The sequence below is a fragment of the Polypterus senegalus genome, chromosome 5, assembly GCF_016835505.1.
Source record: "Polypterus senegalus isolate Bchr_013 chromosome 5, ASM1683550v1, whole genome shotgun sequence".
NCBI classification, from domain to species: Eukaryota; Metazoa; Chordata; class Cladistia; order Polypteriformes; family Polypteridae; genus Polypterus; species Polypterus senegalus.
The window spans coordinates 121,106,782-121,126,536 of record NC_053158.1 but is presented as its reverse complement, the minus strand read 5'-3'; the positions used below and the strand labels follow the sequence as shown (position 1 = coordinate 121,126,536).

At 44.0% G+C, this 19,755-nt stretch overlaps 1 protein-coding gene across 1 annotated transcript in view; it reads left to right on the top strand.

Annotated features, from left to right (window-relative positions):
* LOC120529471 (ankyrin repeat and SAM domain-containing protein 6-like) overlaps positions 1–15,904 on the top strand; it is a 212,395-nt gene extending 196,491 nt beyond the window's left edge. The window contains exon 16 of the mRNA XM_039753304.1: positions 15,371–15,904. Within this exon, the coding sequence (XP_039609238.1) occupies positions 15,371–15,399 (29 nt within the window). The 3' untranslated portion in view covers positions 15,400–15,904. The remainder of the gene's footprint in view (positions 1–15,370) is intronic.
* The last annotated feature ends 3,851 nt before the right edge of the window (positions 15,905–19,755 follow it).

Below are 19,755 nucleotides of genomic sequence, written 5' to 3'. Positions count from 1 at the left end.
ACTCACCTCCTAGGCGCCCACCTTGGGGCCGAGAAGACATTGGAGAGAATCAAGCTCCGCTTTTACTGGTCCGGGATCAACGAGGAGGTCCGGCGCTTCTGTCAATCCTGTCCGAAATGTCAGATTCACCAGATTCCTAGGAGGGACCGCGCTCCTCTCGTCCCAATACCCCTGATAGACATCCCGTTTGACCGAATAGGGGTGGACTTAGTAGGACCCCTGGAATCCTCGAACCGTGGCCACAAGTACATATTGGTCATGGTAGATTATGCAACCCAAAACCCAGAGGCGGTTCCCCTGCGCTCCGCTAACACCAAGAATATCGCACGGGAATTAGTCAACCTATTTTCGAGAGTGGGTATCCCCAAAGAAGTCCTCACGGACCAGGGTACTCCCTTCACCTCGGATACGTTCAGGGAGGTTGCCAAATTACTGAGAATAAAGCACCTGAAGACGTCTGTCTACCACCCCAAAACAGATGGGCTGGTAGAACATTTTAACCAGATGCTTAAACAGATGCTCCGCAAGGTAGTCAGCGCCGATGGTAGGAATTGGGACCAGCTCCTACCGCTCGTGCTTTTTGCCTACCGGGAGGTGCCCCAGGCCTCTACTGGCTTCTCCCCTTTTGAATTATTGTACGGCCGACAACCCCGGGGACTTTTAGACATACTAAAAGAGGGCTGGGAGGCTGAGGCCCTTCCCTCCTCCAATATATTGGAGTATGTGGCGCAACTGCGCGACAGGCTCGCTAAAATCAGGCCACTCCTAAAGGACCACGTGACTCGTGCGCAGGCAGCGCAGGCCCGGTGTTACAACCGCAACTCCGTCCTCCGGGAGTTCCGCCTGGGGGATTGGGTGATGGTGCTCGTTACTACCTCCCACTCCAAGTTGCTAGCTCACTGGCAGGGGCCATACGAGGTTAAGGAAGAAGGGGCTGCCGACTATTTAGTTAAGCAACCTAATCGCCGACCGAGCGAGAGGATCTACCATGTCAATTTGTTAAAACCCTGGAAGTACAGGGACGAGCCTCCCGACACTCGTAGCTCCCTCTCTCTTTTCGCTAGCACGTCTGCCCTTAACCTCGGTGACGAGCTGACACCCCTACAGCGGCGCGAGATAACCCAGGCTATCCACGCCATCCCCGAAGTAGTAGCGAGTCACCGGGCCGGACCTCACTGATTGCTCACGATATAGTCACGGACCCCGGAGTGATCGTCCGGGAGAGGCCCTATTGACTCCCGGAGGCAAAACGCGCCGAAGTGGAACTGGAGGTGCAACGAATGTTGGATATGGACATTATCGAGGAAAGCCATAGCCCTTGGTCCAGCCCAATTGTCCTCGTTTCCAAGCCGGACGGCTCCTGGAGGTTCTGCAATGACTTTAGACGTCTAAACCAGGCCTCCAAGTTTGACGCCTACCCGATGCCCCGCATTGACGACCTGCTCGAGCGGCTGGGTGCGGCTCGGTACTTGACTACTCTTAATATGACGAAAGGGTATTGGCAAATTCCCTTAACGGCATCTGCAAAAGAAAAGACGGCCTTTAGCACCCCTAGTGGACATTGGCAATACAAGGTCCTCCCATTTGGGCTGCACGGGGCCCCAGCGACCTTTCAGCGTCTGGTGGATAGAGTGCTGAAGCCCCACCAGTCCTATAGTGACGCCTACCTGGATGACGTCGTTATCTATTCCGGCATCTGGGAGGAGCATCTATTGCAGGTCTCTGCTGTCCTCGCGACACTGGCTAAAGTCGGCCTCCGCATTAACCGTAAGTGTTTTTTTGGCTTAAAGGAGCCCAAGTATTTAGGCTACCTTGTGGGACGAGGACAGGTGAGACCCCAATGTTCCAAAGTCAAAGACATTCTGGTATGGCCCCATCCGAATACCAAGAGACAGGTGCAGGCTTTCTTGGGGCTGGCGGGGTACTACCGCCGGTTCGTACCCCGTTTCTCCGAAAGGGCAGCACCCTTGACTAATCTCACAAAGAAGGGCGCTCCCCTGCATGTGGTATGGAACGACAAGGCGGAACACACATTCAATGACCTGAAAAAGGCCCTAATGTCGGCACCTGTATTAAGGACCCTTGATTTTGGGCGACCTTTTATCCTCCAGACCGATGCTTCGGACACAGGCCTGGGCGACGTGTTGAGCCAAAGCATCGAAGCTGTCGAACACTCCGTGATGTACCTAAGCCGGAAACTGCTGGACCGAGAGGCCAGGTACGCGGCAGTGGAGAGGAAGCCCTGGCCATTAAGTGGACCGTGACTTATCTCTGGTACTACCTGTTGGGTCGCGAATTCACTCTGGTGACTGATCACGCTGCGCTTCAGTGGATGTCCCTCCACAAAGAGTCGAATCCGCGGGTCACCAGGTGGTTTCTGGACTTACAGCCCTATAAGTTCGCGGTCACTTATCGTCGTGGCGGCCTTCACGCAATGTCGCTGCCCTCTCTCGCATCCATGACCTCTCGGTTAGGTCCGCCCGACCTGATGGTCTTGGGCTAAGGGGGAGGTCGTGTCCCGCATGTGCGAGTAGGAGGCCGCAGTCCCATCCTCCCTCACGGTTCCTTCCCAGCATTCCTCTACTTCCTGCCCCTCCTCTAAAAAATGGCCGCCAGAGGCGTCGCGCATATGAACTGTTTTGTTTATATTTTGACCTGTTCTTTTTTCAAATATTGTGGATTGTCTGCAATATACGGGGCCGGAAAAACCCCAAACCTTTATATTGTCTATTTGCATCGATATTACTATATATATATATATATATATATATATATATATATATATACACTCACCTAAGAGATTATTAGGAACACCTGTTCAATTTCTCATTAATGCAATTATCTAATCAACCAATCACATGGCAGTTGCTTCAATGCATTTAGGGGTGTGGTCCTGGTCAAGACAATCTCCTGAACTCCAAACTGAATGTCAGAATGGGAAAGAAAGGTGATTTAAGCAATTTTGAGCGTGGCATGGTTGTTGGTGTCAGACGGGCCGGTCTGAATATTTCACCATCTGCTCAGTTACTGGGATTTTCACTCACAACCATTTCTAGGGTTTACAAAGAATGGTGTGAAAAGGGAAAAACATCCAGTATGCGGCAGTCCTGTTGGCGAAAATGCCTTGTTGATGCTAGAGGTCAGAGGAGAATGGGCCGACTGAATCAAGCTGATAGAAGAGCAACTTTGACTGAAATAACCACTGCTACAACCGAGGTATGCAGCAAAGCATTTGTGAAGCCACAACACGCACAACCTTGAGGCGGATGGGCTACAACAGTAGAAGACCCCACCGGGTACCACTCATCTCCACTACAAATAGGAAAAAGAGGCTACAATTTGCACAAGCTCACCAAAATTGGACAGTTGAAGACTGGAAAAATGTTGCCTGGTCTGATGAGTCTCAATTTCTGTTGAGACATTCAAATGATAGAGTCAGAATTTGGCGTAAACAGAATGAGAACATGGATCCATCATGCCTTGTTAACACTGTGCAGGCTGGTGGTGGTGTAATGGTGTGGGGGATGTTTTCTTGGCACACTTTAGGCCCCTTAGTGCCAATTGGGCATCGTTTAAATGCCACGGGCTACCTGAGCATTGTTTCTGACCATGTCCATCCCTTCATGACCACCATGTACCCATCCTCTGATGGCTACTTCCAGCAGGATAATGCACCGTGTCACAAAGCTCGAATGATTTCAAATTGGTTTCTTGAACATGACAATGAGTTCACTGTACTAAAATGGCCCAGACAGTCACCAGATCTCAACCCAATAGAGCATCTTTGGGATGTGGTGGAACGGTGTTAAAGTACTGAGACTCAGCTTCGTGTTTTGGGGAGCAAGACAGGGACTCGCACTTCACAGTGCACACACACACAGTCACAATGCTGTAGTAAACAGATGTGACTATATGAGTGAGGCACACAGACTCAGACGGAGAATAGGAGACGATTGCCAGAGAGAGAGAGAAACACACACGCGCTGGGCGAGCGAGCAAGTGAGATAAGAGGAGAGAGAGAGAGAGACGTGCTGGGCGAGCAAGCGAGATAAGGAGAGAGAGACAGAGACGCGCTGGGCGAGCGAGATGAAAGAGAGAGAGAGATGCACAGAGCGAGCAAGATAAGAAGAAAGAGAAGAACCATCAGCTCAGTTGTGATCACATAACACTCAGCAGACAAAGTGTATCCATACTACTTGTATTGCAAGACATCGCTCGTTTATCAAGTCAAAATTTATTAAAAATTTTTGCTCGTCTTGCAAAACACTCGTAAACCGAGGTTCCACTGTGTATATATATATATATATATATATATATATATATATATAGTGCTCAGCATAAATGAGTACACCCCCTTTAAAAAGTATAAATTTAATCAGTAGCTCAATGAACAAAAGAACAATTTCCAAAATTTTCTCAAGGCTGAGTTTTATTGAACACTTGTTTAACTCCATAACATGAAATTAAGGTTAATATAACTTAGATCACAAAATCTTCAGTTTTACTCAAATTGGTTGAAGCAAAAATGAATACACCCCGCAACAAAAACTACTACATCTAGTATTTTGTATGACCACCGTGATTTTTAAGGACAGCACCAAGTCTTCTAGGCATGGAATGAACAAGTTGGCGACATATTGCAACATCTATCTTTTTCCATTCTTCAAGAATAACCTCTTTCAGAGCCTGGACGCTGGATGAAGAGTGATGCTCAACTTGTCGCTTCAGAATTCCCCACAGGTGTCCGATTGGGTTCAGATCAGGAGACATACTTGGCCATTCAAGCACCTTCACCCTGTTGTTCTTCAGAAATGCAAATGCTTTAGATGTGTGTTTTGGATCATTGTTGTGTTGAAAAAGTGCACGACGACCAGTGCACGTAGTGATGGCAGCATCCTGTCCTTCAGTATAGAGCAGTACATTGTTGAATACATGATACCATCAATGAAATGCAGCTCCCCAACACCACCAGCACTCATGCAGCCCCCTATAAGGACACTGCCACCACCATGTTTCACTATAGGCACCATGCATTTTTCTTTGAAATCCTCACCTTTACGACGCCATACAGTTCCAAAACAATGATCTTTGTCTCATCACTCCAGAGTATAGAGTCCCAGTAGTCTTCATTTTTTTCAGCATGGGCCCTAGCAAATTCTAGGCGTGCTTTGTTGTGCATGGGCTTTAGGAGAGGCTTCCTTCGTGGACGATACCCATGCATGCCATTCCTCTGCATTGTGCGCCGTATGGTGTCATGGGAAACGGTCACTCCAGTTTGGCTTTCTACTGCTTTAGCTAACTGCAGTGAACTTGCATGGCGATTTTCTTCAACCCTTCTCATCAGAAGACGCTCCTGTTGAGATGTTAACTTCCGTGGACAGCCTGGACGTCTCTGTAAGATGGTTGCACTTCCAACTTTCTTAGATCACTTTTGCCACAGTATTTTGACTGATATGTAAAGCTTTGCTGATCTTCTTGTAGCCTTCACCTTTTTTGTGTAAAGTAATGATTTCCTTTCTCAGATTTTTTTACATTTCTCTTCCATGTGGACCCATTGCTGACAGCATGAAATGGGACGGGCTTTTCTTTGTTAAGTAATACCCTTTTATAGTCACCTGTCTGCTGGACACCTCTTAAATGAATCATTAGACTCACCTGTGGTTGAATGCCTGTTAATTAGAATTTTGTAGTCTTAAGTGTGGCTTTTCTCCTAAGACTATAATTGGGGTGTACTCATTTTTGCAACATGGGCTTGAATGAATTTTTTAGGAAAATCACTTTTTTGTGTGTGCAAATTAACAAATCTTGTTTGCAATCAATGGCCCGCATTTGTGGGAGTATTTTGTAGTACAGTATCTCGTAGAAAATGTTGATACTGAAAGGAAACTAAAGGTTTTCTGACAAATGTAGTGGGGTGTACTAATTTATGCTGAGCACTGTGTGTGTATATGTGTATATATATATATATATATATATATATATATATATATATACTGTACAACCCCAATTCCAATGAAATTGGGACATTGAGTAAAACATAAATAAAAACAGAATACAATGATTGATTTGCAAATCCTTTTCAACCTATATTTAATTGAATACACTACGACGACAAGGTATCTAATGTTCAAACTGATAAACTTTATTGTTGTTTTGCAAATTTTCACTCATTCTAAATTTGATGCCTGCAACACATTCCAAAAAAGCTGGGACGGGTTAACAAAAGACTGGGAAAGTTGAGGAATGTTCAAAAAACACCGGTTTTGAACATTCCACAGGTGAACGGGTTAATTGGAAACAGGTGTTTGTCATGATTGGGTATAAAAGGAGCATCCCCAAAAGGCTCAGTTCTTCACAAGCAAGGATGGGGCGAGGTTCACCACTTTGTGAACAACTGCGTGGGCAAATAGTCCAGCAGTTTAAAAACAACGTTTTTCAACGTACAACTGCAAGGAATCTAGGGATTTCATCATCCATTATATTATCAAAAGAGTCAGAGAATCTGTAGAAATCTCTGCACGTAAGCGGCAAGGCCGAATACCAACATTGGATGCCCATGACCTTCGATCCCTCAGTCAGCACTGCATTAAAAACCGACATCATTCTGTAAAGGATATTACCACGTGGGCTCAGCAATACTTCAGAAAATCATTGTCAGTTAACATAGTTCGTCGCTACATCTACAAGTGCATGTTAAAACTCTACCATGCAAAGCGAAAGCCATATATCAACAACACCCAGAAACGCCGCCAGCTTCTCTAGGCCCGAGCTGATTTGAGATGGACTGATGCAAAGTGGAAAAGTGTACTGTGGTCTAACGAGTCCACATTTCAAATTGTTTTTGGAAATCATGGACGTCATTCCCTCCGGGCCAAAGAGGAAAAGGACCATCCAGATTGTTATCAGTGCAAAATTCAAAAGCCAGCATCTGTGATGGTATTGGGGTGTGTTAGTGCCCAATGGCGTGGGTAACTTGCACATCTGTGAAGGCACCTTTAATGCTGAAAGGTACATAAAGGTTTTGGAGCAAAATATGCTGCCATCGAAGCAACGTCTTTTTCAGGGATGTCCCTGCTTATTTCAGCAGGACAATGCGAAGCCATATTCTGCATGTGTTACAACAGTGTGGCTTTGTAGTAAAAGAGTGCGGGTACTAGACTGGCCTGCCTGCAGTCCAGACCTGTCTCCTATTAAAAATGTGTGGTGCATTATGAAGGGCAAAATACGACAATGGAGACCCCGTTGAAGTTGTACATCAAGCAAGAATGGGAAAAAATTCCACCTACACAGCTTCAACAATTAGTGTCCTCAGTTCCCAAACGCTTATTGACTGTTCTTAAAAGGAAAGGTGATATAACACAGTGGTAAACATGCCCCTGTCCCAGCTTTTTTGGAACGTGTTGCAGGCATAAAATTCAAAATGAGTGAAGATTTGCAAAACAACAATAAAGTTTATCAGTTTAAACATTCGATATCTTGTCTTCGTAGTGTATTCAATTAAATATAGGTTGAAAAGGATTTGCAAATAATTGTATTCTGTTTTTATTTACGTTTTACACAATGTCCCAACTTCATTGGACTTGGGGTTGGTTGTATGTATGTATGTTATGTATGTATGTATGTATGTACAGTATGTGTGTATATATGTGTATATATAGTCACAAAAAGCAGACACGAGTCATAAAAAGGTTTGGTGCCACCACCTGTGTAATATTCCCTGGCTGCAAATGGGTAAGTTGCTAGCACTGATGTGTTCAGAACGCAGTCCAAAACAGAACTGATTAAGTTAGTCAAATATGGCAACTTTAAAGGACAGTAAAGGAAGTGAAGTCATCAAGGGTGGAAGTGGAAGGGTCCTCTTCCATAGGTTAGGACCCGTACTTGACGTCGTCAAAAGGGCTGGAACAGGAAGTCTCTTCGGTCATGAGTTCTTCACCGGAAGTGACATCATCCATGGGTCCAGAACTGGAAGGGACATCATCATGGTCAGAAATAGAAGTGCATCAGGGCCAGGCAAAATTTTCCCGTGAACGGTCTACAGGGAAGTGAGAAAAAGGTCAGTGCACTCCACCACTCCCTGGTCTGCACGTGTGTGACAGTATATATGCATAGAGGATCATTTTCCTTAATATTTATTGAGGATCATTTTCCTCAATAAATAAATGACCAAGTATAATATTTTTGTCTCATTTGTTTAACTGGTTTCTCTTTATCTACTTTTAGGACTTGAGTGAAAATCTGATGATGTTTAGGTCATATTTATGCAGAAATATAGAAAATTCTAAAGGGCTCACAAACTTTCAAGCACCACTGTATAGTGTAAGAATGGATGCTGTATAGCGCCCGACCCGACACAGATTGGACATGGGTTGCACGTGAAAAATAAACAAACTTGTATTTTTCTTCGTCTGTGGGCTACGCCTTCCCTGTACCCACAGACACAACACAGTCCCAAGCACTTAAGCACACAAGTAAAGCAAAGCACTGCTGTTCTCTTTCTGGCACCACCAATCCTCCCAGGCAACCTTGTCCTCCTCCACCCGACTCTGGCCCTGAGTGGTGGTCACTAGCTCCATTTATAGTTCACTCGGAAGTGCTTGATCACCGAGTTCCGGCTGCACTTCCGGGTGTGATGTATATGCTGCCCACCCGGGCTCAGGAGTCCCAAACACAGCATCCTCTGGCGGTGCCTGTGGGACCTAACAGGGCTGTAACCAACTCCAAATCCCAGGGAGCCCTGTGGGAAACTGAGGCTCTGCTCCACCCCTAGGGGGCAGCCATCTAGCGTCCCTGGGGGTGGGGGATGGGGGTATATTGCAGAGTCCAGGGCTGCTCCCCCTGAATATAGTGTGCAGGGTAATCCTGACTGGGCATGAACCCCAGCCTTACAGTTTTATAGTCAGGCATCGACCTGGCTCTGAGCACATTAACTCAGACGTATTGTCATGCCTGTTTGAACCTGGTTTGGAGAATCGCTTGATTCACGAAAATGTGAATAAAGCTGAGGGAGGGGGTGTGAGCTGGGGGGCTGATTGCACCCTCAGAGAATACAGACGTTCCTGGGAAAACCCCTGAAAAACATTGACAGACTAACTTCACATTGCTGCTTACGTTATTTGGGCTCCGTCACGTGATCAACCTCTCACGTGGTACTCCGCATACCTAAAAGCATGTACAGCACCTGTAAGTATTGGAATATGTTTAAACTTTTGAAAAAGAGACAAATGTTCGTTTGCAGTGTTCAAATAAAGTTCGTATCTCCAGCCTTCTGTGTTTCTGTGTAAATCTGTGACCCAAGCATGACAAGATTATATATATATATATATATATATATATATATATATATATATAAAATATACACACGTACATACACATACATACAGTGGGTATACAAAAGAATCACCCCCCTTTGTAGCATGAAATGAAGTCGTACACAAAAAAAAAAATTTACATATGTATTTATTCAATGCTAGTGTTTGACGATGCGGGTTCTACTCCATGCTCCCATCTTGCTTCTGGGAGCCCTTGAACCCAACATCGTCGGTAATGTCACTAATGAGCTGGACAGTGAGGCACAACCAAGCAAAGAGGTGGTGCAAAAAGTGCAAAGTGCTTTTATTAAAAAACAGCAACAAAATCAAAACGGAGTTCAAATAAATAGTGCAGTGCTTTAAAAAATCTTAATATATATTAATCCAATAAAAACAAGTGAAAGCTGGAGGTAAAACACAATAGAAAAAAATCCTCTTAAAAACCCAAGGTTAAAACAATGGCTGGAAGCTGTCCTTTTAAAAACAAAGCCCAGTGCCGCCTTTCTACTGGTGACTCCCCTGCTTCTCCCGTTCAGGCTATGCACCAGTGGTGTCACCCTACCTGCAGCTGACCTTCTCTCTGCTGCCTTCTTCTGGTCTGTTCACCTCACCGATCCCTGGCTCCGGTGGGCTTCACCAGATGGTGACATGGGCTCCCCAGCGACCAGGGCGTTCACGCTGGGGGGTTAATTTCCCAAGTCCCGACTCCCGCTGCCTTCTCATCCTTATGCGGCGAGCCATCCTCCTTCCGGTCACTCCTGCTCTTCACTAATGTTCAGCAGGAGCGAACACTACCGACTGCTCCCAGGGTGCCGGCCAAACACCCAGACTCACTGTTCAGCTGTATTTGTTCTCTACAACGAGCACATTCGCTCGTTCACGCACAGGCTTTCTCCTCCCTACTTCCTGCCTTCTCTCTTTCTTAACCACCGTCCGTCTTTTCTTTCTCTCCCCTAGCCGTCTCACTCTTCTGTTATTTATCACGGGGACGTGGATCCAGCAGATCCCGGTATCAACTATGGATGTGGACGACTCCTCAATTGTGCACTTAAGTGAGGACCGCCCGCATCACAAATTCACCCGGGAACCTGCTCCAGCCACACTACCTCACCCCCTCTAAGCCGCGAGTGTGGCGACAATTTATTTAAAAAGTGGTCTGTTTGACTTGAGCTGTGGATCCGCTACACCATACAGTGACCAATGTTTCCTCTAACTGTTTTCATAGGTGCGCTGTATAATTGTGCAATTTTACAAAATCAAATATGAGCAATATCTTTATTTAAGTGTTATTTTGTATTTCCTTTTCATATACAACTTTTCAATAAAGGCCTTTTCATGACACACTTTTCATACTTTGCCGAAGTAGCATTTGTCATTCTGTATAATGCCCAGGTATTATTTACAATGTCTAGTGAAAGTATATAGAACATTAAAGTAACACTGACATTTTATGCTTTGCTTAAAATGTCACTCATTCTATAGATTTCCTAGGCATTCTATACAATACCTGCCTTTCACACATTGCCACTAACATTCATATATATATATATATATATATATATATATATATATATATATATATATATATATATATTGCTCAAAAGAATTAAAGGAACACTTTTTAATCAGAGTATAGCATAAAGTCAATGAAGCTTATGGGATATTAATCTGGTCAGTTAAGTAGCAGAGGGGGTTGTTAATTAGTTTCAGCTGCTGTGGTATTAATGAAATTAACAACAGATGCACTAGAGGGGCAACAATGAGATGACCCCCAAAACAAGAATGGTTTAACAGGTGGAGGCCACTGACATTTTTCCCTCCTCATCTTTTCTGACTGTTTCTTCACTAGTTTTGCATTTGGCTACAATCAGTGTCACTATTGGTAGCATGAGGCGATACCTGGACCCTACAGAGGTTGCACAGGTAGTCCAACTTCTCCAGGATGGCACATCAATACGTGTCATTGCCAGAAGGTTTGCTGTGTCTCCTGCACAGTCTCAAGGGCATGGAGGAGATTCTAGGAGACAAGCAGTTACTCTAGGAGAGCTGGAGAGGGCCATAGAAGGTCCATAACCCATCAGCAGGACCAGTATCTGCTCCTTTGGGCAAGGAGGAACAGGATGAGCACTGCCAGAGCCCTACAAAATGACCTCCAGCAGGCGTGTGAATGTCTCTGACCAAACAACCAGAAAGACTTCATGAGGGTGACCCAAGGGCCCCATGTCCTCTAATGGGCCCTGAGCTCACTGCCCAGCAGCATGCAGCTCGATTGGCAGATGCACCACTGGTGCCCTGTGCTTTTTACAGATGAGAGCAGGTTCAAGTGAAAGGGTCTGGAGAACATTATGCTGCCTGTAACATCATTCAGCATGAGCAGTTTCGTAGTGGGTTAAAGATTGCCTGGGGAGGCATATCCATGGCAGCAGGGCAGTCCTCTGGAGGGTCTACTCGTGCACACATCCACAGGCCACATATACTCATGCCCTCAGGCACAGGCCTGATTAATGAGAAAGTGTTGAATACTTATGGATAGATAGATACTTTATTAATCCCAAGGGGAAATTCACATAATCCAGCAACAGTATACTGATACAAAAAAACAATATTAAATTAAATAGTAATAAAAATGAAAAGAATTAAAATAAAATTAATGTTAGCATTTACTCCCGGTGGAATTGAAGAGTCGCATAGTGTGGGGGAGGAACAATCTCCTCAGTCTGTCAGTGGAGCAGGACAATGACAAAAGTCTGTCACTGAAGCTACTCCTCTGTCTGGAGATGACACTATTAAATGGATGTCTGTTAGTGCCTGTCACTCTGCCACAGATGTTAAACTGTCCAACTTTAATCCTACAATGGAGCCTGCCTTCTTAACAAGTTTGTCCAGGCGTGAGGCGTCTTTCATCTTTATGCTGCCACCCCAGCACACCACCGCGTAGAAGAGGGCACTCGCCACAACCGTCTGGTAGAACATCTGCAGCATCTTACTGCAGATGTTGAAGGATGCCAACCTTCTCAGAAAGTATAGTCTGCTCTGAGCTTTCTTACATAGAGCATCAGTATTGGCAGTCCAGTCCAATTTGTCATCCAGCTGCACTCCCAGATATTTATAGGTCTGCACCCTCTGCACACAGTCACCTCTGATGATCACAGGGTCCATGAGGGGCCTGGGCCTCCTAAAATCCACCACCAGCTCCTTGGTCTTGCTGGTGTTAAGGTGTAAGTGGTTTGAGTCGCACCATTTAACAAAGTCTTTGATTAACTTTCTGTACTCCTCCTCCTGCCCACTCCTGATGCAGCCCACAATAGCAGTGTCATCAGCGAACTTTTGCACGTGGCAGGACTCGAGTCATATTGGAAGTCTGATGTATATAGATTGAACAGGACCGAGAAAGTACAGTCCCCTGCGGCCCTGTATTGCTGCACACAATGTCAGACCTGCAGTTCCCAAGACGCACATATTGAGGTCTGTCTGTAAGATAGTCCACAATCCATGCCACAAGGTGTCTACTCCCATCTCAGTCAGCTTATCCCTAAGGAGCAGAGGTTGGATGGTGTTGAAGGCGCTAGAGAAGTCCAAAAACATAATTCTTACAGCACCACTGCCTCTGTCCAGGTGGGAGAGGGATCGATGAAGCATATAGATGATGGCATCCTCCGCTCCCACCTTCTCCTGGTATGCGAACTGCAGAGGGTCGAGGGCGTGGCGGACCTGTGGCCTCAGGTGGTGAAGCAGCAGCCGCTCCATGGTCTTCATCAGATGTGACGTCAGAGCAACAGGCCGGAAGTCATTCAGCTCACTAGGACGTGATACCTTTGGGACAGGAGTGATACAAGATGTTTTCCAAAGCCTGGGACTCTCCCTGTTCCAGGCTCAGGTTGAAGATGCGCTGTAGAGGACTCCCCAGTTCCAACGCACAGGCCTTCAGCAATCGTGGCGATACACCATCTGGACCCGCTGCTTTGCTGGCACAAAGTCTTTTCAGCTCTCTGCTCACCTGGGCTGCTGTAATTGTGGGTGGGGATGTCTCACCTATGCTGGTATCAGCAGAAGGATGGTTGGAGGATGCAGTACTCGAGGTGAGAGTGGGTTACTGTGATCAAACCTATTAAAGAAGTTGTTCATTTGGTTTGCTCTCTCCACGCCTGTCTCGATGGCGGCACCCGCTTGAGCTGCAGCCAGTGATAATCTTCATCCCATCCCACACTTCCTTCATACTGTTGTTCTGCAACTTCTGCTCCAGCTTTCTCCTGTACTGCTCTTTCGCCCTGAGCTGGACTCGGAGTTCCTTCTGCACGCACTTCAGCTCATGCTTATCACCACCTTTAAAAGCCCTTTTCTTCTGGTTCAAAAGGCCCTTGATGTCACTTGTAATCCATGGCTTGTTGTTAGCATAGCAGCATACTGTTCTTACTGGAACTACAATGTCCATACAGAAGTTGATGTAATCAGTTGTGCATTCAACAGCCTCTTCAATGTTCTCACTATGTGACCCAGCAATATATCCCAGTCTGTAGTTCCAAAGCAGTCTCTCAGAGCCTGCTCTGCCTCAGGGACCACTTCCTGAATGAGCGTGTGGTTGTAGGTAGCCCTCACTCTTGGTTTGTATTGAGGCTGAAGCAGAACCAGGTTATGATCTGCTTTCCCAAGCGCAGGCAGTGGGGTGGCGCTGTATGCGCCTTTAACGCTTGCATATAGTAGGTCAATAGTCCTGTTTCCCCGAGTGTTACAATCCACATACTGGGAGAAGGCAGGTAATGTTTTGTCCAGCGTTACATGGTTAAAGTCTCCAGCGATTAGCACAAGTGCCTCAGGGTGCTGCGTTTGTAACTTAGCAACTGCGGAATGGATGATGTCACTCGCCATCTCCGCTCGCTTGAGGGGATGTAAACAATAACAGCAATCACGTGTCCAAACTCTCTGGGCAAGTAATAGGGGCACAGACTTACGGCCAACAGTTCGATGTCCCTGCAGCAAGTGGGGATTTTAACGCTTACATGTCCTGAGTTGCACCACTTTGTATTGACATAGAGAGCGAGTCCTCCACCTTTTTTCTTTCCACAGGTACTTGCGTCTCTGTCCGCTCTAACTGTGCTAAACCCGGGTAGCTCCACGTTAGCATCTGGGATGATAGACGTTAGCCACGTTTCACTAAAACACAGCAAACTGCATTCTCTGTAGGTTCTGACATTTTTCACCAGCACAGCCAGTTCGTCGATCTTATTTGGTAGCGAGTTTACATTTCCCAGGATCACAGAAGGCACCGACGGTTTATAACGCCATTTTCTCTCAAGTTGTCTCAATTTAATCTTATTTTTTATCTTTGCGCTCGGCTGCCCGATATCGTCTTCTTACCTCGTCAGGTAAATAAGGAACCACACCGGCATAAGCATTTCTTTTCAGTGCTTTAAGCTGACTGCTTGAATAGGCGATTCTCGGAGTGTAACAATCCATGTCAAATAGTAAAAATGTGTAAAAAGTGTCCAGGGAGCAATTCCACATAAAAGAAAGTGGTAGAAGTGATCAGTGAAATAGAGAAAAATAGAGATAAAAAGGTAAAAAGATAAAGTCATATACGGAGCTGCTGGAAAGGCTGCCACTCGGATGCGGCGCCGGAAATCAACAATATGGAAGGTATTTAGAAAAAATAGCATAACGCTCAATAGCATAACGCTTCATGATTGTGGGAGGCAGAGCCTGTTCTAAAAACATTGGGTGCAAACCAGAAGCAAGACTAACACAGATAATGAACAGGTGTGAGACTTGAACCTGGGTGTGGGCTTGGTGAGACAGCAGCGCTACTTATTGCATCCTGTCCTGGCCTACTTAGAGAAAATAATGAAAAAAAGTTTACTAATAAATATTACAAATTTAGGTCAAGATGGGAAAAAAAAAAAGAAAATGAACTGATGGATGGATGGTTCCTCAGAATGACAGACTTTGAAAAGCAAAGTAGTCTCCTCGGATTTGTACATTTAAAATCATAAAATGAACCCTATGATCATGTCTTGCTATTTCCATTTAACTGAAATGCTTTCTCTTTTATTTTATTTATGTAGTGCATGCTTCGTTGGCAACAGGTGTCTGAACATCGCCTCTGGGTGGCCACCTAATATTAGAAGAGGGTTGCAATGGATGGAGCAGGACACCAAACAGACCATGCAGGAAAGGAGGTGTCTATGAACAACTGAAGATGCTTTCAAGAATTGAAGAATTTCTTTAGGCCATACCACTTAAAAATAAAAAATCTCCATAAAAATGGACAGTTTCTGTTGTGCCCTCTACTCTGTGTTTATATTTCAAAACAGTGTTTTTAGATATTTGCAATGTAATGATTGTTTAGCAAGATTAAAAAAAACAATTTTAAAACATACTATAGAAAAGGCTTAATGTTCATTTATATTGAAATCATTTAATATGAAGTACTTGTAAATAGAAAAACAAGATTTTAAATAAGCTGTAAACCAAAGCAGATGTTGATGTGCCTCTGTTTAAAAAATATGGTGACCTTTTTATGGCATCTTTCTAACATAGCTCTAGTCTGTAAAATGCACCATAAGTTGTATCAAAATGCCCGCCTTCATTATCAGTAAGTCACACTCTGATTTTTACTCAGACGGAGGGAGATAAAACAAAACATTATAGCATAAATTCATTAAATGGAAACAGTTTACACACTGAAGCAAGTTGTTGGACTGAAGAAAACAAAAGCTGATAACAGCAGTCAATGGCTCTGACTGAGTCAACCCTGTACATCAGTGTTTCCCAAACTCGGTCCTGGGGACCCCCTGTGGCTGCAGGTTTTTGTTCCAACCAGCTTCTGTTTTTAATTGAACTCCTGGGCTAATTAAGTGAACTGATATTTCCCAAGTTCTGTGTTTAAGGAACAATATAGAAATTAGAAAATTAAGTTTGCTAAAAATATATATATACTGCTCAAAAGAATTAAAGGAACACTTTTTAATCAGAGTATAGCATAAAATCAATGAAACTTATGGGATATTAATCTGGTCAGTTAAGTAGCAGAGGGGGTTGTTAATCAGTTTCAGCTGCTGTGGTGTTAATGAAATTAACAACAGATGCACTAGAGGGGCAACAATGAGATGACCCCCAAAACAGGAATGGTTTAACAGGTGGAGGCCACTGACATTTTTCCCTCCTCATCTTTTCTGACTGTTTCTTCACTAGTTTTGCATTTGGCTACAGTCAGTGTCACTACTGGTAGCATGAGGCGATACCTGGACCCTACAGAGGTTGCACAGGTAGTCCAACTTCTCCAGGATGGCACATCAATACGTGTCATTGCCAGAAGGTTTGCTGTGTCTCCCTGCACAGTCTCAAGGGCATGGAGGAGATTCTAGGAGACAAGCAGTTACTCTAGGAGAGCTGGAGAGGGCCATAGAAGGTCCATAACCCATCAGCAGGACCAGTATCTGCTCCTTTGGGCAAGGAGGAACAGGATGAGCACTGCCAGAGCCCTACAAAATGACCTCCAGCAGGCCACTGGTGTGAATGTCTCTGACCAAACAACCAGAAACACTTCATGAGGGTGACCCAAGGGCCCCATGTCCTCTAATGGGCCCTGAGCTCACTGCCCAGCAGCATGCAGCTCGATTGGCATTCGCCATAGAATACCAGAATTGGCAGATGCACCACTGGTGCCCTGTGCTTTTACAGATGAGAGCAGGTTCACCCTGAGCACGTGACAGAAGTGAAAGGGTCTGAAGAAGCCATGGAGAACATTATGCTGCCTGTAACATCATTCAGCATGAGCAGTTTGGTGGTGGGTTAATGATTGTCTGGGGAGGCATATCCATGGAGGGTCACACAGACCGCTACAGGCTTGACAAAGGCACCTTGGCTGCCATTAGGTATCAGGATGAAATCCTTGGACCCATTGTCAGACCCTATGCTGGTACAGTGGCTCCTGGTGCACGACAATTCCTGGCCTCATGTGGTGAGAGTATGCAGGCAGTTCCTGGAGGATGAAGGAATTGATACCATTGACTGGCCACCACACTTTCCTGACCTAAATCCAATAGAACACCTCTGGGACATTATGTTTTGGTCCATCCAATGCCACCAGGTTGCACCTCAGACTGTCCAGGAGCTCAGTGATGCCCTGGTCCAGATCTGGGAGGAGATCCCCCACAACACCATCTGTCATCTCATTAGAAGCATGCACCGATGTTGTCAGGCATGTATACAAGAACACAGGGGCCATACAAAGTGTTGCATACAATTTTGAGTTGCTGCAATTAAATTTTGGCAAAATGGACTAGCCTGCCATAATTTTTTCACTCTGATTTTTGGGGCGTCTTTGACTTCAGGGCTCTGTAGGTTGATCATTTTCATTTCCATCAAACGATGTGGCATCCTTTCGTTCCTAACACATTACCCAGTCTATATCAGTATAGATATCCAGGAGGATTTCTTTTTCCCATTGAGATCTGATGTGTTTTCAAAGTGTTCCTTTAATTTTTTTGAGCAGTTTATATATTAAAATGTAGCAAGCAGTTATCTGACCTCAGATAAGCGGAAGAGGATGGATGGATGGATGGTACCAAGCAGTTCTATAGGAATAATGTATTTTTTTTCTTTTTAACAATATTTTCATATTGATTTTCATTCTACTTTTCAAGGTGTTCTAATTGTTTAATTAATCCATTATTTACTAATTAGGGGGTCTGATGCTAAAGTAGTTGCAGCCTTTGATTCTTCAGTGTTGTTTGCCAGCGTGTCTGATCTGCTCATTTTAAATTGTCATTAATTAAGATACAACGATGGGGGAAAAACTGCACAAAGAATGGGCAAAGTATAATGAAATCAACAAAAGAGAGTTAAGCATTTAGAGCGATAGCAAAAGCAGAAATATTTATAAATATATAAATCATGCTGCTGTGTTTTTCTGAATGTTGAATAAAAGAAAAACAAAAATACCAGCTAATTAAATGAGCTCCGTGTTATCAGGTGTTGTCACTGATTAGGAATCTGATTGGAACAAAAACCTGCAGCCACAGGGGGTCCCCAGGACCGAGTTTAGGAAACACTGCTCTACACGAATGTTCATCTATGAAAGAGCTAGGTTAAGTTGAACATTAATTCTGTTTATAGTAAGAGACGTGTCTGTAAGAATCATGAAAAAGGAAAAAAAAAAAAAAAGCAATTTGTCTTATAAATCCTTACTTATGTTCCAAGTACCTTCTTATTCTGCTACTTTACATCTGCCTCGCATCTTCTTCTTCATTTGTTTTAGCTCTTTTCAGAGCAGGTATGCCCACAAGGTGTTTTAAAAAGCAAATAGCATAACTGCAATAATAAAACAAGTGTACAAACACATTTTAATAAATGAACTAAGAAAATTAAGAAATGTAAAAATGTCTTCATGGAGATTTAAAACGATGAAATGAATGAAGTCCAGGTGGACAAGTACCTGTCATAAAGCGTAGTGGTAAGCTGAAGGACCACAGGGACCTTTGGCACTTTTGTACTGATGTTAAACTAATTAATTACAATTAAATCATTTTTTTATTGTTTTTTTTTTTAAAGAAATGGAAATCTCAGGTTAGAGCAAGTAATTGCCTGTTTGTTGGCTGGTCTCTTTTTGGGTATGTTAGCTGCCTTTGGTTTTAGATGCATGTGTTCATTCTTAGTCATGAAAGACATTTTAAAACCTGAATAACACTAAATCAAACTGCATGTTCTGGTGTATACTCTAGAACATTGTCGGGCAATTGATTAAAAAAATAATGTTTAAAAATATATATATTTTATGTTGGAAAAACAGATAACAGAACACTTATGGAAATGAAGTCTAAGAAATGCGAGAGACTTCAAATGATCGACAAGGAAATGCGTGTCTTGTCTTTCGAAAACTTATCCTTGCATCAATCTCATATGTCCTGAAAAACAATCTCAACGTTCACATTAATTAAATTTAAGATTTATCCTTTGATTCCTTTATTAATAAAATGTCTTTCAAACTTGTAAAATTAACTGTTTTTATTGGCGATTGTCCATAGATTGTGTCGTCACGACTTTATTTATGGGCAGTCCCTCAGGTGCGCCACGAAAGAAAATTTTTGGACTTAGTGCGCCACAACTCGAAAAAGGTTGCCTTTCACTGCTCTAGAAGTTCATAATTGATGTGACAGGAGGAATATGAGGCAAACAAACAACATCAGCTTTTCATTCCGTGTATTTATGCTGTAATATTCTATCATTTCAAGTGAGTGTGAGCCATGGTACACATAGCTGTTACATTTTTACCAGTTGCACTGATTGTGGATACTGAGTGTTTGGTGTAGGATTCGGCCTTTGCTCTTTGTTTGGTAGCTTCACAAAAGTAGTTTGAAACTTGAAAAGTACATTTCATGAGAAGGACCTGGGAGTTATAGTGGACTCTTCAATATCTACGTCTTGTGTCAAATTGTAATCAGGACCA